General features: G+C 49.8%; 1 protein-coding gene across 1 annotated transcript; it reads left to right on the forward strand.

Moving 5' to 3' along the window:
- Positions 1–324: 324 nt before the first annotated feature.
- Positions 325–9,873, forward strand: Slc29a1 (solute carrier family 29 member 1 (Augustine blood group)). The gene is made up of 14 exons (XM_051152906.1): positions 325–399; positions 692–777; positions 1,779–1,861; positions 4,153–4,234; positions 4,361–4,560; positions 4,664–4,803; positions 4,948–5,082; positions 5,180–5,277; positions 5,422–5,500; positions 6,350–6,447; positions 6,864–6,972; positions 7,172–7,257; positions 9,156–9,355; positions 9,720–9,873. The coding sequence occupies exons 3-14, from the start codon at positions 1,833–1,835 to the stop codon at positions 9,829–9,831; spliced, it is 1,368 nt and encodes a 455-aa protein (XP_051008863.1). The 5' UTR covers positions 325–399; positions 692–777; positions 1,779–1,832; the 3' UTR covers positions 9,832–9,873.
- Positions 9,874–24,518: the final 14,645 nt, after the last annotated feature.

Raw genomic sequence — 24,518 nt, forward strand, 5'->3', positions numbered from 1 at the left:
GTGTGTGTGTGTGTGTGTGTGTGTATGTGTGTGTGTATACATGTATGCACGCACAGAAATAAATACTTGTCCAAGCCGAGGCCAGTTTTCTGAAAGAAGAGTGTTAATCCTCTTCTTTCTGGCTTGAGGCTACACTCAAGTGCAGTGCTTTACTGCGGATGGCGGTGTGGCATGAGGAGTCCTCAGGCTTGCCCCAGCCCCAGCAGAGCCCTTAATTCTCCTGGAGAAATAGCTTATACTGCTATTTATCCCTTTGTCCTCAGTGCCTTGAAGGGTGGTTGGCTGCATGTAGACCCTCAGTGAATGCTCTCTAGAAACCACTGGAAGAAACCTTCTGCCTCCATCTGGAGGTGTGTGGCTTTGCTGGCCCGGACTGGGGACTGAAGGAAGACCTATCAGGTGACTGTGACTTTGTCTGTGGGGTGGGGAGGGAGGAGGGGGCCTGGTTCTGGCTGGACCTGGGAGCTGACCTGCCTTGCCACCTGCTTAGCTCCCTGCTGAGTCGTAGGCTGTCTTATCTCCCTGCTACAGGGCAGTCCGGTCCTTTATCTGTCCCGGCTTCTGGGGTGCTTCCAGCTTTTGCAGCTTCGGGGCTTGCCTGTGAGACTTTGCAGAATGGAGCCCCTTGAGGCCTGAGGGGTTCTCTCCTGATACGCCTTTGCCACCTTTTTCACTCTGGACCCTCACCCAGGACCCAGCCTTCTGTCTGAGCCTGAGCTAGGACCCCCTCCTGGGGACCCCCCAGCTTCCTTCAGCTCTCACCCGCCTAGGAATTTGGTGAGTGATGAGGAGGCAGGGAGCAGGAGCAGAGAGCTGGCAGTCTGACCTGGGTTTCCTTCGGGGTGTGCCTTGAGTATTCTGCTTCCTTACAACAGAAAACCTTTTAGGCCTCTGGTGCTGGGGGGTGGGGGGGTGTCTCCCCTGTGTGGGTGGGGCACTGGGAGGGGGTGACTAGGACCTCTGGGAACATGCCGTTAGGGCCTGTGTACCACTTTTCTAATTTTTCCTTCAAAGCCACTGTTAGAAAGGGGAAGAGGATAACAGCCAGGGACAGAAAGGAACTGGGGGGGGGGATGGGAAAGGAACTTTCTGGGACTTGGGGTCAAAGAAAGGAACTTGTTAGGCTGGTGGGGGGAGGCCATATCTCTTCCTACCATTATGGACTATATTCTTGGAAGCCTCTGGGCTCTGATTGGGAAGAAAGGCTTAGGTCCCACTTCCACTGGGAAGCAGTCTGGGAAGGTGTTCCCCACCACAGCCTTCATTAAGTGATGGAGTGAGGGGCTCCCTGGAGAGTGAGAGGGCAAACTTAGAGCAAGCCCTGCTAGCCACATTTCTTTCTTTTTCCCTATATTCAGTCTCCTCCTCTTTGCCTCAATCTCTCTCTCTCTGTCTCTCTCTCTGTCTCTCTCTCTCTCTGTTATCACTGCCCCCACCCCCCTTTCATCTCTCTTTTGTCTTCTTTGACTGTTTTAGCCTCTCAGTCATGCGCCCTCCTCCTTTCTTACTCCCCACCCTTTGGTTTCCAAGCTTATAAACTGCGTCTGCCGCTGGATAAAAATAGCGGTGACAGTGGCCAGGTGGAGAAGGTAGGACTAGCTTACTGGGGCCAAAGGCCAGGCGGGGCTGAGTTGAGTGGTCTAGAGCCTACAGAGGCTCAGAGAGGATCTTCCCTTGCGTGCTCTGCGTGCCCAGCCCTACCTCCCAAGAGTCTGAGAAGGGCCCAGAGCAGTGTGGAAGCAGAGCCGGACAGGACCTCACTATTCCTTTACCCCTAGCAAGAGCCAAAGGGAGGGAGCTGCCAGCCAGGTGCAGCTGAGAACACCGGAACCATGACCAGCAGTCACCAGCCTCAGGACAGGTACTGGAGGGCCAGGGGTGTGGGAGGGGCAGTGGGGGGGGGGCCGGTCTGAGAGTCTAGGGAGTGGGTCTCTGGGGAAGGTGTGGGGGATAGGTGCAGTACTTGGGGCTACTATCTGGTAGTTAGTGTTTGCTACTAACGGTGCTTCCTGCCCTGACAGTACCTGACAACCGTTCTGAGTCAGGTCTACCTGGGGCTGGGGGTGGGGCTGGGTGTGCCTGCAGGGCTAGGTGGGCAGCAAGCCCCTACTGGACTGTGTCCCTGTTTTCCCGCTGTTGGCTCTGCAGCTTCCGGTCCCTCCCACCGACACTGTGGGGAGATAAATTTTGGCTGCCTCCCTCCTTCTAGAACACATCTGGCTGGACTGCCCTGTCCCTGGGGATTGCCCCGGGGCGTTGGCCTTGTGTGGCCTCAGCCCACCCCAGCTCTCAGGCCTGACCCTTGCAGCCTCCTGCCTCCCGGAGCCTGTGAATTTCCTCAAGCTAGTTAAAGCCAGGAATGTTTGTTACCATGGAAGGAGGTCCTGAGTCAAGTTCTCCAGAGGGGCTGAGGCTTATGGGAGTTCATGAAGCCATGCTACTATTACTCCTGCATGCCGGCTCTGTCCTTTCTGTCTCTGAACCCCGCTCTGAGCCATCTCCCTCCTGTGCCAAAGACTATGTAACTGGGCCCATTCTGACAGCAGGGTTAGCTGCATCTCTCTGGGGCCATTTCTGCACCTGTAACATCTGGTGAGACTATCAGTCTTCTGTGAGTGTTTTCTTTTTTCTTAATTTTTTTTTTTTTTTTTAATTTTGATTTTGTTTTTGTTTGTTTGCTTGCTTTGTTTTTTGTTTTTTTGAGACAGGGCTTCTCTGTGTAGCCTTGGCTGTCCTGGACTCGCTTTGTAGACCAGGTTGGCCTCAAACTCATATTGATCCGTCTGCCTCTGCCTCCCGAGTGTTGGGGCTAAAGGCGCCCCCTGTCCCCCCCCCCCCCCCCCCCACCTGCTCTGTGAGTGTTTTCTGAGGGGAGGAGTTGTAATTGTAGGTCCCAGCTTCCTGCCTCCTTTCCCTCCCAGGCCGCCTGGTGCTCTGGCCCAGCCCCTCAACATTCTACCCACTTTATTGCACTGCTGCCTGGCTCCCTCCTTCCTCCTCTGTCCCTCCTCTGTCCTCCTGTCCTGTATGACATGCCCTTGGAATTTTGCCTGCCCTTTGAGCCACTGAACTAAGCCTTGAGCATCTTGACCTCAGAGGGAATGGATTGCAGACTGTGAGAACTGTAGTGGTCGTGGCTCAGACTGGCCCACTTTGGTTACTCACTCTGGCTGTCCCATTTAAGGCCGGCAAGCAGCTAAGCTCCTGTTTCCCCAGCCAGATCTGTTCCACTGTGTTGGACCTCCTTGCTACCCTCTCTGTGGAGCCTTTGGATGCTGGCTAAGGAGGAAGGGGGGTGTATTTTGCCATGTATAGGCGACTGTAATGGGAGGGACCAGGGTTGCTAAGCTTAGAAGGGCTGTCCAGTCATTGGCCTGGTGTCCCCATGCTCCGAACCGGAAGACATCCAGAAGCTCTAGTTGCCCTGCCCTGCCCTGCCCTAGGTAGTGTGGCCTACAAAACTGGTTCTGTCTAGTAGGGAAAAAGAAAATCTAACTCCCTACTTCCCAGCCCCCTCAGGCATCCATCCCATCTGTCCCATTGGGTCTAGAATAGGCTGGGTGTTTCTTAACCTCCGGAATTCTTCAGGGAACTGCAGAGTTCCTGCCTAGACAGCTTAATGACTTCCAGCCTGTGTGGTGGGGATGGGAGAGGCTGCGTTCACTCTTTTCCCTACCCACCCACCTTTAGCAGAAGTTCCAAAGCCATCTCTGGATGTGTGGGTCAAGCTGTCCCCCAGCCTGTGGGGTCCCCTAAGCCTTCTAAGGACTTGAGAACAAAAGTTCTCTCCCCCATAGCATCCAGAACTGCGTCACGGGCCCTTTCCCCGTGACCTGTCTTTTTTTGCTTGTGTTTTTGGTTTTTTGAGACAAAGTTTCTCTGTGTAGCTTTGGCTGTCCTGGACTTGCATTTTAGACCAGGCTGGCCTCGAACTCAGTGATCTGCCTGCCTCTGCCTCCCGAATGCTGGGATTACTGGCCTGTACCACCTCGCCTGGCTCTCTTGACCCATCTTCCATCCTGTTCTGTACCCTAGAACCCACACATCACCTCACACCTCCACATGCGCATGAACACACTCAGCTAGGACAGCCAGGACGATGGGGAGGGAGGGAAGGTGGCTGCCAGATCGCTTTGCTTTTTTCCTATGCAGGTATAAGGCAGTGTGGCTTATCTTCTTCGTGCTGGGCCTGGGGACATTGCTCCCCTGGAATTTTTTTATCACAGCAACTAAGGTGAGGCTGGAGGGGGCAGGGCACTAGGTTCCAGAGAACATGCCCGCTAGGCTTTCAGGGCCTGCTCTGTGCCTCTGGGCACAGAGAGGGACAGTTTCCAACACTCACCCTTTGTACACCCCACAGTATTTCACAAGCCGCCTGAACCTGCCCCAGAATACGTCCTTGGTCGCTGACAAGTTGAGCAAGGACAATGAGGCCTTGGCTAACGGCACAGTGTCCTTGCCAGAACAGCACCTCAGTAAAATCTTCAATAATGTCATGACCCTGTGTGCCATGTTGCCCCTGCTGCTCTTCACCTGCCTCAACTCTTTCCTGCATCAGAGGTGAGCCTCCCCCTGCCTGATGCACATCTGGCTCCTGCATCCTCAGCCCCAGGCCACCCTCTGCTGAGTCCCTCCCTGAGCCCCGCCCCTTCCTCTCCTACAGGGTCTCTCAGTCTGTCCGGATCTTGGGCAGCCTGGTGGCTATCCTGCTCACGTTCCTCCTCACTGCTATCCTGGTGAAGGTGGAGATGGATGCTCTGTCCTTCTTCGTCATCACCATGATCAAGATCGTGCTCATTAATTGTAATCGAAGGATCATGTGGGCAGCTCTGGGCCTGGGTTGAGAGTTGGGGCAGAGATAAAGGTGGTTTGGATTAAGGCTCCCTGGGAGACCCCCACCTGCCAGCCCCTCATCCTTGCTGACATGCTGTCTATACTATTCCCCAGCGTTCGGTGCCATTTTGCAAGCCAGCCTCTTTGGTTTGGCTGGAGTCCTGCCGGCCAACTACACAGCCCCAATCATGAGTGGCCAGGGCCTGGCTGGCTTCTTCAGCTCGGTGGCGATGATCTGTGCCATTGCCAGTGAGTCATGCTGCCCCGCTTGCCGGTTGTGGGGAGGCAGGGCAGGATGGTTGGGAGCGAAGGAGGAATGACTGATCTTGTGCACTCTCTGCCCCAGGTGGGTCTGAGCTGTCAGAAAGTGCGTTTGGCTATTTCATCACAGCTTGTGCAGTTGTCCTTTTGGCTATCGCGTGTTATCTGGCTCTGCCTCGGATGGTGAGCAGATGGAGGACGCTGGGGTTTGGGGAGTGGGGGAGGGCCCAGGGCTTCAAAGCAAGGGTGTCCTGAACCCGAAACATGGCAAGTTGGGATTCTGGAGGTGTCCCTGACTCTGCTTCTCCCATCTCCCTTGCTGAACAGGAATTCTATCGCTATTACCTGCAGCTCAACCTTGAGGGGCCTGCTGAGCAGGAGACCAAGTTGGATCTCATCAGTAAAGGTCTTAATTACTAAAGGAAGTCCTGCAGGGCGGCGGGCGAGAGGGAGGCAGGTGGTCCTGGGTACGTTATATTGCAGCTGTGAGCCAAAGGAGGGCACAGCAACTGTGTGTAAGGCGTAAGGCGAGGGTAAAGTAGATATAAGAGCTGGAAAGGAGGGCTGGAGAGATGGCTCAGAGGTTAAGAGTCTCTTCTTCTGATTTCAACTCCCAGCAATCACATGATGGCTCACAACCATCTATAATGAGATTTGGTGCCCTCTTGTGGTGTGCAGGCCATACATGCGAGCAGAGTACTATGTAAATAATAAGTAAATAAATCTTAAAAAAAAAAAAAAAAAAAGAACTGGGAAAGGTAACACAGAGACCTTGGTGGGGGGGACGCACACCGCTCAATTGGTAGCGTGTTTACATGGAGCTCGGCATTTGCGTTGTGCTCTGGGTGAAATGGTGTGCATGTAACTTGAGCATTTTGATGGTTGGGGTGTAGCGGCAGGAAAATCAAATGTTCAAGGTCATCCCCATTCAAGGCCAGCCCAAGCTACCTAGAATCTTGTCTCAGTGAGAAAAGTAGAGAACCTGGATTACCCTGATTGTCCCAGGCATATATGTTCTGAGGTAGCAATTTCAGAGGGAACGCAGACTAGCTGCAGTCTCGTGGGGAAGGGTAGCCCGCCAGGGGATTGAGTCAGGGCATTAGGTCTTTGAGGTGTTGGGATATAACTGGATCAGCCAGTTAAGCAGGGGTGGGAGGGTAGGGTGGGATGGGGGGGTATGTCTACTTCCGGCTCCTACCTGTTTCTCTGTCCTCCCCAAAATTTAAAGATCCTTTTATAATCTCTCCCCCAACAGGCGAGGATCCAAGAGGAGGAAGAGAGGAACCTAGGGTGCCAGCCCCCAACTCTCCACCCACCAGCAGAAACCACTCTATCAAAGACATACTTAAGAGTGTACGTGGGGCTGGGGTGTCCTGCCCACCCTTGCTTCCTCACTCCTTCCTCTCTCGCTATGTCCACCCTTATACCACCTCCCTTTCTGACCTAAGACTGGGCTTTCTGCTGTCTTCATGTGAATGAGGGTTGTGGGGTGGTGTGTGTGTGTGTGTGTGTGCTTGTGTTCTTTGGTTTTTTGTTTGTTTGTTTTTTCTTTTGTTTTTGAGAGAGAAGAGGGGGGGGGGGGTTGAGTTAGTTAGTTTTGATTTAGCCCTGGCTGTCGTAGAACTAACCCTGTAGTAGACCAGGCAGAGATCCGCCTGCCTCTGCCTCCCGGTGCTGGGACTAAAGGCATGTGTCACCACTGTCCAGCTCTTTGGTCACAAACTAGGGACCTGGATGAATCTCTTTTCTCTCTCTCTCTCTCTCTCCAGATCTGGGTTCTGGCTCTGTCTGTCTGCTTCATCTTCATGATCACCATTGGGCTGTTCCCTGCCGTGACTGCTGACGTGGAATCCAGCATTGCAGGCGATAGTGCCTGGAGTAAGGGCCCCCGCTCCCCGGCATGGATTCAGCCAGAGTCTAGAGCAGAACCAGGGGTGCAGTGTGGGCAGCCTTCCTGCCTAGCTGGATCTTCATGGGCCTAGTCCCCTACCATTGGCTGGAAACATCTCTTCTGGTGGACAGTGGGGAGGATGAGGCCCAGAGAGGGCCAAGTGCTAAATCTAAGTCTCTTTTCTAGAAGACTATTTCAGTCCTGTGACTTGTTTCCTGAATTTCAATGTCTTTGACTGGCTAGGCCGGAGCCTCACAGCTGTTTGCCTTTGGGTGAGTGGAATATGGGCTATGGGACCTGTGGGACCAAAGTGTCCAACTGAGGCCAAGAGGGGCCACCAAGAACATAGAATGCTGGGGCTAGATGTGTGGCTCTGTGATAGAGGGCTTACCCAGCATGCATGACCCCTGTGTTCCATCTGTAGCTCTGCACGAAGGGGAAAAAAATTATGCAAAGGGAGCTATCCTTTTCAAATCTACACACAACTTACCTGTAACTTCCATTTATTTATTTATTTTTGTTTGTTTGTTTGTTTGTTTTCCAAGACAGGGTTTCTCTGTGTAGGCCTGCCCATCCTGGAACTCCCTCTGTAGACCAGGATGGCTTTGAACTCAAGCGCTTCACCAGCCTCTGCCTCCCAAGTACACCTGCCTAGCTTTTTAAGATTTCATTTATTTATTTATTTATTGTTTTTCTGTATAATAGTTCTGGCTATCCTGGAACTCCCTCTATAGTCCAGGCTGGCCTCAAACTCATGGAGATCCACCTGCCTCTGCCTCCCAAGTGCTGGGATTAAATAAATGCGTGTACCACCACTGCCTGGCCCACTTTTTTAGATTTTAAAATTATTATTATTTTTGTTTGTTTTGTTTTGTTTTGCTTTTTAAAGATTTATTTATTGTGTATACAGTATTCTGCCTGCATGTACACTTACATGCCAGAAGAGGGCATCAGATCACATTATAGATGGTTGTGAGCCACTATGTGGTTGCTGGGAATTGGACTCAGGACCTCTGGAAGAGCAGACAGTGCTCTTAACCACCGAGCCATCTCTCCAGGCCTCATAAAATTTGTTTTTGTGAGAGAGGGTCTTACTATGTAGCTCTGATTATCCTGGGACTTGTTACGTCGATGGCTGGCTTCAGAGGTCCATCTGCCTCTGCTTCTCAAGTGCATATGCCACCATAATCCAGCTAAAACTTCTAAATTACGTATTTGTGGGGATCGGTGTGTGTGAATGCAGTGCCCACAGAGGCCAGAAGAGGGCGTCAGATCTCTTGGAGCTGGAGTTACAGGAGGTTGTGAGCTGGTTGGTGTAGGTGCTGGGAACTAAACTTGGGACTTCTGCAAGAGGACTCTTAACTTACGAAGCCACTACGGAGCCATCTTTCCAACCCACATGTGAAGTTCTTGGATGTGCAACATGGCAGGGATGTGTATGCAAATGTACATGTGTCTACCCAGATCAGAAGATACATTGCAGTATTTGGGACCCAGAGCACCTTATAAGTCAAGTCTGGTAGTGCACACTTGAAATCTCAGCCAGAAGCAGGAGGAGCAGGCGTTCAAGGTCATTCTCAGCTGCGTAGTGAGTGAGCTTGAAGCTATCCTGGGGTACATGAGAACTTGTCTGAAAAAGAAAAATTGAGGGTCTGGAGAGATGGCTCAGAGGTTAAGAGCACTGGCTGCTCTTCCAATCCAAAGGACTGGAGTTCAATTCTCAGCACCCACATGGCAGCTCACAATTGTCTGTAATTCCAGGTCCAGGGAATCTGACACCCTCACACAGAACTATATGCAGGCAGAACATTAATGTATAAAATAAAGATAAATATATTTTAAAAAGAAAAATTTGGGGGGGGGGGCTGGAGAGATGGCTCAGAGGTTAAGAGCACTGACTACTCATCCAAAGATCCTGAGTTCAAGTCTCAGCAAGCACACGGTGGCTCATAACCATCTATAATGTGATCTATTACCCTTTTCTGTCATGCAGGCAAGCACTGTATACATAATAAATTAATAAATCTTTTTAAAAAAGAAAAGAAAATTTTGGTGTCCCATAGGCACCACTGTACCCTTGGCAGTCAGCACCCCCAAAAGGTTTTTACCCAACTCCCCAGGGGCCCTGAGTGGGGCCTGCCATGGGCTGATGTGTCCCCTGTCCTTGCAGCCTGGGAAGGATAGCTTCTGGCTGCCGGTTCTGGTGGTCGCCAGGATCATCTTCATCCCCCTGCTAATGCTGTGTAATGTGAGGCATCACCATTACCTGCCTGCGGTCTTCACGCATGACGCCTTGTTCATCGCCTTCATGGCCGCCTTTGCCTTCTCCAATGGTTACCTTGCCAGCCTCTGCATGTGCTTCGGGCCCAAGTGAGTGGGGCTACAAGGGCTTTTGGTGACACCGGGCCGCATAAGGGTCCCAGGGGTGTCCATCAGCAGAGGAGAATGGAAACAGGAGAACCCTTCATCTCTAAGATGGGAGGAGCTGGTGGTGGCAGAATGCCCAGCTTGGGGGGGGGGGGGTGTGAAGGGCAGTGGAGGTGAGGGCTTCCCCTTGTGCTGTGTTGTGGGAGGGGACTGAGGCAGGGTGGAAGATAGTGGCAAGACATATCCCACCCCACCCCCCCCACCTCCCACCCGGCAGATGTGGCCTGGGATTGGGGATTTAGGAAGGCCTGTGGGAGCAGGGCTCGGCTTGGCTCTCCTAAGATTACCCTACCTTGTTTCCTTTTAGGAAAGTCAAACCAACCGAGGCGGAGACAGCAGGAAACATCATGTCTTTCTTTCTGTGTCTGGGCCTGGCCCTGGGAGCTGTATTGTCTTTCTTGTTAAAGGCGCTTGTGTGACCATGTGGGAAGGAACAGAAGGACTGCGCTGCCTGCCTGCTTTCCTGCTCGTTTCCTCCCGCCAGGGATGAGCACGGGTCCAGAGGTTTGCCCTTCTAGCTGACCTCTACTTTCTCATGGCCTGTGCTGGGCCCAGATGTCTAAGAACCAGGGAGGGAGCCTCTGCTGATGGACTTGGGATCAAGGGGTTAGAATGGCAAAGGGCTCTGACAGACAGCATTGCCTGATCCCTGCTTGAACCAAGCACAAGAGACTCCTAGGCCGAGAGAGATCTGTCATCTGCCTATCACAAGGATGGGGTGGAGGTGGCTGGCTGGCTGGTGTGTCATGTGATCTGATGTTCCCTCTCTCTCCTGTCTTCTGTGCCTGTTCCTTGTCCCCACTCTTGTTATTTCACTGCCTTTTTTTATACTGACAGAAACCAGGTGCCTTCAGAGGCTCTCTGATTAAATAAACATGTTTTGTTTTGTTTTGTTTTTTTTCTTTCTCTGCTCCCTGGGACCTCCCAAGGTTTAACTCCTTGGAGAGGAAAGAAGGCTGACAGCCTGAGGCTAGTGGCAGAGCATGACCCACTGTTGGGCCTGGGTATAAGGGAAGGATGGACCCTTTTGTCTCAGAGCGACTGCAGCGCCCCCTGCTGGGGCCACAGAGAAGGGATGGACGGCCTGGAGCCAAGACATGCCAGACTGGCCCAGATCTAGAAAGACAAAAGTTCTATTTTCTGCTCACTTTGTTTTTTGTTTTTTGCGAGACTGGATGTAGTTCAACTTGTTGTCACATTCTATATATACCTGGGGATGACCTTGAGCTGTTCCTCCCCCCCCCCCCTTTTTTTTTTTTTTTGAGACAGGGTTTCTCTGTAGTCCTGGCTGCCCTAGACTCGCTCTGTAGACCAGGGTGGCCTGGAACTCCCAGAGATCTGCCTGCCTCTGCCTCCTGGAGGGCTGGGATTATGAGTGTGCTGCACCCAGCCTGGCTCTGCCTCGTTACCCCTTAAGTGCTGGTATTGCAGACATGTACCACCATGTCCCAGCTCTAGGGATCAAATCCAGGGCTTTGTGCATGCTAGGCCAGCACTGTACTATCTGAGCTGTCCCAGCCCCGCTTTCTTATTTCAAAGGATTGGAACTGGAGGCAGCTTTGGGCGTTTCCTTGTCTTAACTGTTACTTTCCCTTCCCTCCACAAACACTGTCCTCATCCCCTGGAATGAACTCTGCCAAACTGGCCAGCACCACCCCCAGGGCCTGGCCATACTCCCACATCCCTGGGCAGGAAAAGGCCGAGGCCTGGGTTCTCTCTTACCTTGGCTCTAGGCCCTGACACCAAAGCCCAGGCTGCCAGACTTCCTGGAGAACAACGGGCCTGTGTGTCCTCATGGTGGAGTTGGACCTTTCCATTCCACCTCAGCCACTGTGGGCTGAGGAAGGGTGGGCGGGATGAGATGTGAGACTGTCAGTGGAGGGGCCATTACTGCTGCTGCTCCTGCTCAGGGTTGACTGAGTGCAGATGAGTGAGGAAGGAGCTCTGACCCTAAGCACCCCTGAGCCCTCGCCCTGGGAGGTGTCTTAGGCCTTTCCCAGAAAGGCACACTCACCCCGCCCCCCATTCCCTACCCCTGGCTGTTGACTCTTTGGTTCTTGACCAGCTCATGGCTGCAGAGTTGGCCCTACTGTTGGAACTTCCTTTTTCACAGAAATCTCATTTAAACCAGTGGTTCTAACTTTGCAAGCCTTTAATACATAGTTCCTCTTGTGGTGAATCCCAACCATAAAATTATTTTGATTGCTATCATATAACTAGTTTTGTGGCTGTTATGAATCTGGATAGTAATGTAAATATGTGTTTTCCAATAGTCTTGGGTGACCCTTGTGAAAGGGTCATTAGATCCCCAAAGGGGTCACAACCCACAGGGTAAAAACCTGATTTAAAGAAAGGCTTCAGACCCCCATGGGTAGTAGTGGGATTTCTTTTCTTCTTCTTCTTTTTTTGTTTCTTTTTGGTTTTGGTTTTGGTTTTCTCCCCCCCCCTACCCCCCCCCCCCCCCCCCCCCCGCCCCAAGACAGGGTTTCTCTGTGTAGCCTTGGCTGTCCTGGACTCGCTTTGTAGACCAGGCTGGCCTCGAACTCACAATGATCCACCTGCTTCTGCCTCCTGAGTGCTGGGATTAAAGGCGTGTGCCACCACAACCAGCTTTGCTTTGTTTCTTGAGACAGGGTTTCCGTGTGTAAACTAGTCCTGGAACTCTGTGGACCAGCCAGGCATGGTAGCTCATGCCTATAAAAGTCCCAGCACTCAGGGAGGCAGAAGCAAGCAGATCTCTGAATTTAAGGCCAGCCTGGTCTACAAAGTGAGTCCAGGACAGTCAGGGCTACACAGAGAAACCCTGTCTTGAAAAAACAAAAAGAAACAAAAAGCCAACCAACCAAAACTCCAGCATATATTTGAGTTGTTAGAAATGGCTCAGACTGCCTGTGCCCTGGTTATGAGGCCAGCTGAAAACACAAGCTGAAGTCTTCTGCCTGCCCTTAGCTCCACTGACTGACTTCTTTTTTTGCACTACACTGAAACTTAGGCCTTTCTGCTCTCTTCTTCAGCACTAGTAGCCTAAAAACAGAGAGAGAATTGAAAACAAGGGTATGAAAAAAATCTGAATTTCTTCCCAAACCCTCTTCACCTCTTGCAGGCTAGCTCCTGGGTTCCCTCCAATCCATCCCACATGAGGCCACAAAACACTAGTGTAGGGAGTGAGGAAGTGTAATTGCCTTCCCCCCCTGACCCACACCCCGACCTCACCCTGAGACAGGGTCTCTCTGCGTTGCCTTGGCTGTCCTAGGCTCACTTTGTAGACTAGGCTGGCCTCCAACTCACAGCAACCCGTCTGTCTTTGCCTCCCAAATGCTGGGATTAAAGGCATGTGTAATTGCCTTTTTTCTCTCTGGCTGTGCCACCACTGGGCAGACTATAGTTACTTTTTTTTTTTTAAACTAGGGGTCTCGGCTTTTCAGAAGAGTGTTCAAGATTCATCAAAATGGTTCTTGCTGCCGGGTGTGGTGGCACACGCCTTTAATCCCAGCACTTGGGAGGCAGAAGCAGGTGGATCATTGTGAGTTTGAGGCCAGCCTGGTCTACAAAGCGAGTCCAGGACAGCGAAGGCTACACAAGAGAAACCCTGTCTTGAAAAACCTAAATAAATAAATAAATAAATAAATAAATAGAGAAATAAAAGATGGTTCTTGCTGTACATTCCTAGCTGGCCTGGTACTATTTCCATGGCTAGGATCACAGGCATGGCGTCACAAGGAAACCTGTGCAGCTGTAGTGGTCACAATGGCCTTATCTTCCTTGGGACATGCACCTACTTCCACTTCCTCAATGTTTCCTGATTTTGGACCAGCCCAGGACATTTGTCATGTGAATTCTCTAACCCTGACCAGCTATGGGGCTGTTAAGGTTTTGAGGTTAGGGTTTTTTGAGCTGAGAACACTGCATGGCTCCTAGGGTACTCTGAAAATGTTCATGACTATGTGGCACCTGCTCCTTTACACCATCTTGTGCCCCGCCCAGATATGCGGTGGCATTCATTGCTCGTGTCCTTGCACGTTAGGTTCTCAACCCCAGTACTGACAGGAAGGGTTGGAGGTGACACATTATGATCTAGTCACTTTATTATTTTCTGTACTTGAATCAATGTTGAAGAAAATGGCTGAGATATGTTCTTTTCCCCCATTTCATTTTATGTACATTGTTTGCTTGCATGTATGTTGGTTTACAGACAGTTGTGAGCTGCCATGTGGTTGCTGGGAATTGAACCCAGGCCCTCTGGAAGAACAGCCAGTGCTCTTAACCACTGAGCCATCTCTCCCGCCCCCAACTCCTACCAGAAAGTCTTCTAATGTATTCCTGTGCCTGATAACTACAGTGGTGTCTTCTGACCACAAAGCAGGCTCTGTAGGTATCACCACCTTGAAGATCAAGAACACTGGGAGGCACCGATGCTCCCTTCCGCTTCCTGTGAGGGAGGGAGGTTAAGCAAGGGACTACCAGGTATTCTTCCTGCCACAATACTACTGGACGTCACTCCCTGACATTTCTGTTCAAAGCAGTCTTTTCAGCTTCTGTCCCCTGGATGGCTGCCACTTATATACAAATAATCCTGTCTACTGTGTGGGTTAAGGTAGTGTTGACTGCAAAGCAAGCGCCCACTCATGGTCACAACCATCACTGCCCTTGAGCAGGCAGGCGACTTCAAGGATGTATTTGCTTTTTTGTTGTTTACATGAGAATATTGGTAAAATCTACTTTTTAAAAAAAGCTGATTTAGAGCCAGGCGTGGTGGGACATGCCTTTATTCCCAGCACTTGGGAGGCAGAGGCAGGCGGATCTCTGGGAGTTCCAGGACAGCCAAGGGTACACAGAGAAGCACTGTCTCGAACAACCAATAAAGGAAAAAGAATTAACTTAATAGTAACTAAAAATGGATGTGAACAGAGAAGGGCCGTTACTTCAGAGAGAGCTGTGCTGTCTGGCCAGCACAGACATACAGGAAGAGTAACCGTCTGCAGGATTCAGGCTGGCAGTCTGCAGGCCCCTGGGGACCACTGGGTTTCTAGTGTAGGGGTGAGCAGAGACCCGGTCCCCTTAACCCGTTAGTGGCTCTGTGTCCTAGTCAGGCTCTAACAGCCTTGCAGCCCAGACTTCCTGTGTGTGATTTCAAGGTCCTGAGTCCCTAACCACGCAGTTGCTTTCTGGCCCGTAGCTGTGGGGAAGTGCTAAATATAGATCAGCTGGGCCCAGGGCAGCAGCAACCTCTTCCTGGCCTCGGCTCAGGGTGGGGCCGCTTGTCGGGAATTCAGATCCATAGGTATCTCTGTCTTGGGCCCAGCTGTTCAAACCCAGACGAGCCACTCATTCTCTGAGGCTCTGGCCCCTCACCAGGGAATGGCATTATCAGTAGGGACCTGCCACGGGAATTAAAGCCATCTGTCCAGAGTAAGAAGATAAGAACATTAATGCTGCAAGGTCCCCTGTAAGCAGATGAGCCTCAGCATTCTGGGGTGGCCTACCTAAGCTACTTGCTCCCCTCCCCCACGCCTCTAGGCTGTGGGAGCTTGAGAACCAAGCCTTGCCTGCCTAGTTACTTCCAGTGCATAGACTTGGTTTCCTGCTGCAGTCAGTCAGCTAGGAATCACAAGACTGTGGGGGCAGGATGCAGGCTAGGGCTGCTGGAGCCAAGGAAAGTTTGTGATGTCACAGGTTCCTGCTCCAGCCTGCAGGGTTCAACTAAAACTAGGGAGGGGGTTCACCTGATGGGATGCAAGACACAAGGAAGGAGAGCAAGTCTGAAGTATTGATCAAGCTCTCAAACTTTATTAGTCAGGCAGCAGTATTTATAAATCAGAAGGCAGGGAAGCACATTGCTATAGTAACCCAGCTGCATGCTTTTCTCAAAACACAGGGAATTCCAGGCAGGGTCATAATGTCCTGCCACACAGGGTATCTGGCTCCATCTTTATCTAGTCTAACTGCTAAACCATAACAGGGTTGCTCCATCTCTATCTGTCTTTAGTCTAACTGCCAACCTACAACAAGGTCAGCTAGTTCCTGGTAAAAGGCAAGCTCTGAGAAAAACAGACTTAAAGGTGCAGGCTCTGACAAGATGGCTGAACATTGGCCATATGGGCTATTGTCCCCAACAGGTTCCCAAGCCTCCTAGTGGGAACACCTTTCCCATTTGCTTGTGACCTCAGACATGCAGGGAACCTACTCCAACGCACCTCTGTGTCCAGGCCACCTTGAACCAGTTTTTGTTTTAAATTCTATGATCAGAGATAAGCCTTAAAAAAAATTTTTTTTTAAATTTTGGTTTTTCAAGACAGGGTCTCTCTGTGTAGCCTTGACTGTCCTGGACTCGCTTTGTAGACCAGGCTGGCCTTAAACTCCCAGTGATCCACCTGCCTCTGCCTCCTGAGTGCAGGGATTAAAGGTGTGTACCACCACGCCCGGCCTGAACCAGGTTCTTAAAGGCTCAGTTACCCTCATGTATAAAGCAGGCAAGGTAACAAAAGGAAGGCATTGCTTTTATCCCCTTGCTCAATACTTAGGTACACTGTCTCACAGCCCTCCCAGTACCTACAGATGGTGACTACTTGCTATGCGTGGCTATGGTGGTGCACGCCTGTAATCCCAGCACTCAGGAGGCAGAGGTGGGAGGATTGCTGTGAGTTTGAGGCCAGCCTGGTCTACAAAGTGACTCCAGGACAGCCAAGGCTAACACAGAGAGACCTTGTCTGAAAGAACCAAGAAACTATGCGTGGCTATGGTGGTGCACGCCTGTAATCCCAGCACTCAGGAGGCAGAGGTGGGAGGATTGCTGTGAGTTTGAGGCCAGCCTGGTCTACAAAGTGACTCCAGGACAGCCAAGGCTAACACAGAGAGACCTTGTCTGAAAGAACCAAGAAAAAAAAAAAAAAAAAGAAAAGAAAAAACAAACAAGGGGCTGGAGAGATGGCTCAGCGGTTGAGAGCACTGACTGCTTTTCCAAAGGACCCAGGTTCAAAACCCAGCACCCACATGGCAGCTCACAACTGTCTATAACTCCAAGATATGATAACCTCATACAGACATACATGTAGTCCAAACACCAATGCACATAAAATAAAAAGAAATTTTTAAAAAGGAGGAAAAAACAAAAAGCAGAGAGAGAGAGAGGAGGCATTTCTGATCTTCCACCTTTCCAGAACCATAGAAACTTCCATCCATCCACATGCCCAGGGATTCCAGGCCTGGCACGCTAACTCTCAGCATACCAGGTGAAAGCTTGAGTCCCTGATACTTATCTCTGTCCCCAGGAGCCAGGCCTCTCGGTCTCACAGCTGATACAGGCAGGCCAGGCAGGCACAGACAGAGCATAGGGAACGGCTTCAAAACCCAGTCAGCTGAGACCTGGGTGCTGAAAAGGAATTACCAGTGCCTGGGGCAAGGCAGGTGGCAGGCAGAAGTAGAGTGTGTGTGTGGTGCTGCCTGGTCCCTCCCCTGACCAGTCAGCTCCAGAATAAACTCCACTCAGTACCTTTTACCGTCCCTGGAAGGGGTTGGGAGCACTGGAGGAGGTCAAGTCTGAGAGCACTGCGTGGTAGAAAAGGCCTGGCTCATTAGTCATGCACCTTGGGGACACAGGTGTTTGGAACAGGGAAGAACAGTCACACATGTGCTGATGGGGCATGCTACTGAGGCCTCCGTTTATAATCTGAGAATAGGGTAGGTCACAAATTCTGTTCATTTTGTAACCATAACTTTAGCTATCAGCTTGATGAGGCCTGGGTCTTCCAGCGAAGTCCAGCCCAGACATCTTCCACATATCCCTGTGCCTGCTGGATAACTGTTCCTGATACTCACAGCTGCCTGAAACAGGTATCTACCTCCCTCCAACCCAGGAGCACCTACTCCCCCACCTCCAAGGTTTCACCACATAGCTTAGTCTAGCTTTGAACTTATTACCCTACATAGACTCTCACCTCACTGTTGTAGCTTAGGTTGGTTTTGCATTCTGTGGCTCTGGCTGGTTTGCAACTATGGTCCTCCCGCCTCCACTTCCTCAGTGCCAGCACTACAAGCGTGTACCATTGCCCAGCGTTCAGCCCCTACACTGTCCTTTCTTAGAAAGGGCTGGGCCTCTCCTCCCCTGCAGCTGGCCTTTCTGCCTTTAGCCTTGACCTTCTCCAAGACTTGCCCTGGAAACCTCCAAGCTGGGTTCTGTGTGTCCCCTCCCCTCCCTGCTCCCCTCTGGCTCCTCGTTCCCGCCTCAGCTTGCCTTCTCCCTCTCTCAATCACGCCCAGGCTGCCTTTGTAGGTGAGGCAGGTTTGCCTCCTGCATCTGCCTCCGTCCTAGCATTGCACACCCAGCCACAGTCATTAGTTTTGCTTGATTTCTGAGACAAATTCTCACTATAGTCCTAGCTCTGTAGACCAGGCTGGGCTCAAACTCACAGATTTGCCTGCTTCTGCCTCCCAAGTGCTGGGGTCACAGGTGTGTGCCACCACACCTGGTGGCACCTGGATCTAGTCATTAATTTGAATGAGTCTTCTAAAGTGTTGTTAGTTTTCTTGATTATGCCAGTAATACTGACAATTTTTATTTTTACTGTAGGCCAGGCTGGCCTCCCACTCACAGGTCTGCCTGCCTCTGCCTCCCCGAGTACTGGGGTTACAGGTGTGCGTCACTGTGCCTGTCTCTGGTAGCCCAGACTGTCCTTGAGTTCACTATGTAGCTGGGGGTTATCTTGAACTTCTGGTCCATCTGTCGCTATTTCCTGAAAGCTGGGATTACTGAAGTGAAACCATGCCATTTTATGCACGTCTGAGGTAGAATCCAAGATTTTGTGCATGTACTTGGCCTCCCTGACTCTCCCCAACCACCCACGAACTCTAGGGTCTTATGTAGCTAAGGTTAGCCTCAACACACACTATATAGCTGAGGCTGACCTTGAAGTTCTCATCCTCCTGTCTCTGGGAACTTAAACAAGCATTACTATAACCACCTATTGCATTTTGAAGGAAAACACACATGCACCATGTGTAGCATGTTGACTGCATGTATGTAAGTATACCATGTGTACTAACCATGTATACTAACCTGAGACCCACAGAGGCCAGGTGAGGGTCATCAGATCCCCTGGAACAGAAGTTACACATGGTTCTGAGGCCCCATGTAGGGGCTAGGAATTGAACCCAGGTCCTCTAAAAGAGCAGCCAGTGTTCTTAACCACAGAGCCACCTCTCCAGCCCCCTAGTGTTATTATTTTATTCCCAGTTATGTGTCTGTATGTGTGTAGGTACATGTGGTGCCTAAGATGTCAGATCACATGGAGATGGAGTTACAAGTAGTTGTGAGCTTCCTGATGTGGGTATTGGGAACTAGGCTTTGGGTTCTTTGTAAGAGCAGCATGTGATCTCACCTGCTGAGCCATCTCTCCACCTCCTTGTTTGCTGCTTTTTTTTTTTTTTTTTTTTTTTGCTGGTAGAAGGGGTTCGAAATAGGGTTGCTCTGTGTGGCCTTGGCTGTCCTGGACTCCTCTGTAGACCAGGCTGGCCTCAAACTCACAGAGATCCACCTGCATCTGCCTCCTTGAGAGCTGGGAGTGATTGTTTGCTGGTTTTGTTTTTTGAGACAGGGTTTCTCTTTGTAGTCCTGGCTGTCCTAGACTCACTTTGTAGACCAGCCTCGAATTAACAGAGATCTGCTTGCCTCTGCCTCCTGCGTGTGCCACCTTTAGTCCCAGCTAGTTTGCAGTTTTTAATAAGGCTTGACTTAATAGCCTTAACCCAATAACCAGATAATTAATTTTCTTAAGTTTATCTGGGAAAGTTACAAATATTAACAGCCTCATTTGGGTTTAATAACTCATGTTTATTTTCCTAGCACTTAGAATTTGGGGTAGGAGGATTGACATGAGTGCTAGGGCAGCCTGGGCTACATAGTGTTTCTCAGGCCAACCTGGGCTACTGAGTGAGACCCTGCCTTAAAAATGACAGTGAACTGGGCATGGTGGTGCACACCTTTAATTCCAGCACTAGGGAGGCAGAGGCAGGAGGATCTCTGTGAGTTCAAGTCCAGCCTGGTTTAAAAAGAGAGCTCCTGGACAGTCAAGACTACAGAAGAAACCCTGTCTCTGAAAAAACAAAACAAAAACAAAAAAAGAAAAGAAAAGAAAAAAAGAAAGAAAAGAAAAGAAAAGAAGGTGAGTGGTGCTAGAAAGGTGGCTCAATGGTTAAGGTCACTGGTTGGTTGCCCTTCCTGGCACTCAGACATACATGGAAACAAAACACCCATATATATGCTGGGTGTGGTGACACACAGCTTTGATCCCAGCATCCAGGAGGCAGAGGAAGGTGGATCTCTGTGGCCAGCCATGTCTACATAGCAAGTTCCAGGACATTGGAGATTATATAGAAAGACCCCCATCTCAAAAAAAATGAACAAACTAAAATACCCTGCCTCAGGCTGCAGAGACGGCTCAGAGGTTAAGAGCACTCACTGTTCTTCCAGAGGTCCTGAGTTCAATTCCCAGCCTCCACATGGTGGCTCCCAACTGTCTGATGCTCTCTTCTGGTGTGCAGATGTACATGCAGACAAAGTACCTATATACATAAAAAGTAAAAATAATAAATCTTTAAAAATATCCTACCTAGGGGGCTGGAGAGATGCCTCAGAGGTTAAGAGCACTGTCTGCTCTTCCAAAGGTCCTGAGTTCAAGTCCCAGCCATCACATGGTGGTTCACAACCATCTATCGGTAGGTCTGGTGCCCTCTTCTGGTGTACATGCAGGCAAAACACTGTATACTTAATAAATAAAGAAATTAAAAACAGAAAACAAGAAACCTTTAGAATAAATGAACCACCCACAGTCCTACAATAAAAGAAAAAAGAAAAAAAAAAAAAGAAAAGAAAAAGAAAAAGAAAAATGTGTAGCCTTAAGGCTTCATGTTGGGAAAACAAAAAAGTAAAGTGAAGAAAGAAAAGGGACTGGAGAGGTGACACAGCAGGTGAGAGGGCTCCCTGCTCTGGCAGAGGGCCAGGTTCAATTCCCAGCATCCTTGTTGGGTAGCAGGTGGCCACCTGTAAATCCGTCGGCTCCAGTGGTGCTCTGGTGCCCTCTTCTGGCATCACTGGATTCCTTGGAGCTAGAGTTCAGATAGTGGTGAATCACCCACTGTGGGTACTGGAAACCAAACTTAGATTCTGTGGGAAAGTAACCTTAACTGCTGAGCCATCTCCACCTTTTCAATCTCCTGCCTCAGTTTCCGGTGTGCTGGGGTGATAAGTTTGAGTGTTACACCCATTTGAGACTTGATTTATTTTATTTTATTTTTATTTTCCTTTTTTTTTCAAGACAGGGTTTCTCTGTGTAGCCTTGGCTGTCCTGGAGTCACTTTGTAGACCAGGTTGGCCTCGAACTCATAGCCATCCACCTGCCTCTGCCTTCTGAGTGCTGGGATTACAGGCGTGTGCCACCATTGCACAGCTGACTTGATTTATTTGTCTGTTTTTGTTTTTTGAGACAGGGTTTCTCTGTGTAGCTTTGGCTGTCCTGGACTCTCTTTGTAGACCAGGTTGGCCTCAAACTCACAAAGATCTGCCTGCCTCTGCTTCCCAAGTGCTGGGATTACAGGCGTGCGCCACGACACCCTGCTGAGACTTGATTTATAACCCAAAATATGATTACTATTTAAAAATGTTCCAACCTGCTGGGTGTGGTGGTGCACGCCTTTAATTCTAGCACTTGGGAGGCAGAGGCAGGTGGATCACTGTGAGTTCGAGGCCAGCCTGGTTTACAAAGCGAATCTAGGACCGCCAAGGCTACACAGAGAAACTCTGTCTCAAAAAACCAAAACCAAACCAAACAAAACAAAACAAAAAACCCCTCCAACTATTTTTCGGAGGGGGGCTGAATAGCATCTCAGTACATAGCCCTATAGACCTGGCTGGCTCGGAACTTGCTATGTAGACCAGACTGGCCTCAAACTTCTGTCTCCTCCTGAGTGTTGAGAATAAAGGCATGTGTCAGCACTGCCAGGCAAATGCTTCACCTTCAAGATGGCTCAACTACTATCGACTGCTGCACGATCATGAGGACCAGACTTTGACGTGATCAGCTGGGTGTCTTGCAAATGCCCATATGAAGACATCGATGTGAGACACACACACACACACACACACACACACACACACACACACACACACACACACACACCACACACACACCACACAGGGGCTTGTATAGTCCAGGTTAGCTTCTAACTAGTACAAGGATGACCATGACCTTTGATTTCCTGCCTCTATCTCCCAGGCACTAAAATGATAAGAATGAGCCACCATGACAGGGTCATTCAGTGGGGAATCCAATCTAGGTCTTCATGCATGCAGGCCAAACACTTTCTACCAACCGAGCTACATCCTAGCCTTAAAACATTTCCATTTGGGGAGCTGCAGAGATGGCTTACAGAAGATGGGAGTTTATTTCCCAGAGCCCAGGGTGTGGCTCACAACCATTTGTAACTCCAGCTCAAGGGAAACAGTGCCCTCGTCTGGCCCCAAGGGGTACTGTGTGTACATGGTACCCATAGAGACAGGCCTGCAAGCACCTATACACATAAAATACAATTTAAAAGTAAATGAATATGTAGAACAATTTCTAAAAAGAAGCTAATGTTTACATAGGCTAAAATTCATATATAATACTATTTTCACTTATCAAAATGCTATCTTTAACTCAGGCATAGTGGCATTTGTTTGGACCAGCATTGTGGAAGCTGAAGCAGAGCAGCCGAGACAACACCGAGAAACCAGTCAAAGTGAAAAAAAGAAGAGAGGCCCAGGCGTGTTGGCGCACACCTCTAATCCCAGCACTCAGGAGACAGAGGCAGGTGGATCGCTGTGAGTTCGAGGCTAGCCTGATTTACAAGGTGAGTCAGGACAGCCAAAGCTACACAGAGAAACCCTGTCTCAAACAAAACAAAACAAATGAAGATGATGATGAGGAGGAGCAGGGTAAGTAAAGGGTAAAGGGGAAGTAGATTGGAAGGGGGTTGATTTTATTTTTATTTATTTTTTGGTTTTCCTAATTAACGATTGTGAAAATAAAAAAAAAATTTTAAAAAAGATTTATTATTACGTCTACAGTGCTCTACCTGCATCTATACCTGAAGACCAGAAGAGGACATCAGATCTCATTATAGATGGCTGTGAGCCACCATGTGGTTGCTGAGAATTGAACTCAGGACCTTTGGAAGAGCAGTCAGTGCTCTTAACCTCTGAGCCATCTTTCCAGCCCTCCTCCCCCTTTTTAAAGCATTTGGGGAGCTTCTCTCTCTCTCTTTCTCTCTCTCAAGATTTATTTATTATGTATACAATGTTCTGTCTGCATGTAACACCTGCACATCAGAAGAGGGTGCCAGATTTCATTATAGATGGTTGTGAGCCACCATTTGGCTGCGGGGAATTGAACTCAGGAACTTTGAAGAGCAGATAGTCCCCTTACTTCTGAGCCATCTCTTCAGGCCCCGTGAAAATAATTCTTTGCCTACAGGTCACAGAAAAACAAGCATCGGGCTCAGCAGCAGCAGACAATGACCTGTTAATACCTGTTTTAGCTGGCCACCTTCCAGCAGCTTCTGCCTGATCAAGAATAAACAGTATCAGCTGGGCAGTGGTGGCATACACCTTTAATCCCAGCACTCTGGAGGCAGAGGCAGGTGGATTGCTGTGAGTTCGAGGCCAGCCTGGTCTACAAAGTGAGTCCAGGATAGCCAAGGTTACACAGAGAAACCCTGTCTCAAAACAAACAAACAAACAACAACAACAAAAACAAGATCTTAGGAACAAGGGTGGCTGCAGCGTTTACTGGGACTCAGGATCCTGAAGGTTTGGGGGGGGGGGGTGGTTAAGGCTATCTCTATGGGCTTTCCTCACTCCTCAGGTTAGAACTCAGCATGGCGCCTGCAGCCTTTTATAACCTAGCCCTGCCTGCCGGGCCACTTTCAGTGTTGTCTTTGTCCCCTGGTTTCAGGTAGGGCTTCCTTTCTAGGTCACTGGGAGGCTCCTGGCCTTTTCTCTTCTGGGAGCGACTTCTGCATTAGCTTGACTCCACCAAGTCTGTCCCTTCTCTCAAGCCACCCAGGTTCATCCTTGCCTTGTAATGGGGCCCAAGTGGTCTGAGGGTCCGTGAACCTCTTAGCATTTTCAGGCAAGGGTCACAGTGGGGACCTAGGAGTGTCAATTAGTGAAAGGGGGGGGCCAAGCTTCAGGATACAGAGGTCCCCCAGACAGCTCAAAGAGGGAAATGGCTACAAAGAGAGCCCATGACAGCCAGAGGAATCCTGTCTCAAAAAAAAAGTTTTGGTGTTACATGAATAGGCAAGCATCCTACTACTGAGCTCTCCAGGCCTCCACTCCTCTTTTATTTATTTATTTATTTATTTTTAAAGATTTATTTATTATGTATACAATGTTCTGCCTGCATGTAGACCTGCATGCCAGAAGAGGTCACCAGATCTCATCTCATTACAGATAGTTGTGAGCTACCATGTAGTTGCTGGGAATTGAACTCAGGACCTTTGGAAGAGTAGTCAGTGCTCTTAACCTCTGTGCAGTCTCTCCAGCCCCACACTTCCCTTTAAAAGGTACTATTTTAAAAAACAAACAAATAGGGCTGGAAAGATGGCTCAGTAGTTAAGAGCATTGACTGCTCTTCCAAAGGACCCAGGTTCAATTCCCATTACCCACATATCTGTCTATAACTCCAAGATCTGACACTTTCACACAGACATATATGCAGACAAAACACCAGTGCACATAAAATAAAAATAAGATAAATTATTAAGCAAACCAATAAGCCAGGAGACAGTGGCTTTAACCCCAGCAGAGCAGAGAAGAGGCAGAGGTAGTCGGATCTCTGAGTTCGAGGCCAACTTGCTCTACAGAATGAGTTCAAGGACAGCCAGGGCTACACAGAGAAACTCTTGTCACAAAAAACCAAAAAACTGGGGCTGGGGAGATGGTTCAGCAGTTAAAAGTATTGGCTGCTCTTCGAGAGGACCCAGGTTCGGGTCCTAGCACCCATGTGGCAGCTCATACCGGTCTGTAACTCCATGATCTGACACCCTCACCCAGACATACATGCAGGCAAAA

Source organism: Acomys russatus, chromosome 11 (assembly GCF_903995435.1).
Source record: "Acomys russatus chromosome 11, mAcoRus1.1, whole genome shotgun sequence".
NCBI classification, from domain to species: Eukaryota; Metazoa; Chordata; class Mammalia; order Rodentia; family Muridae; genus Acomys; species Acomys russatus.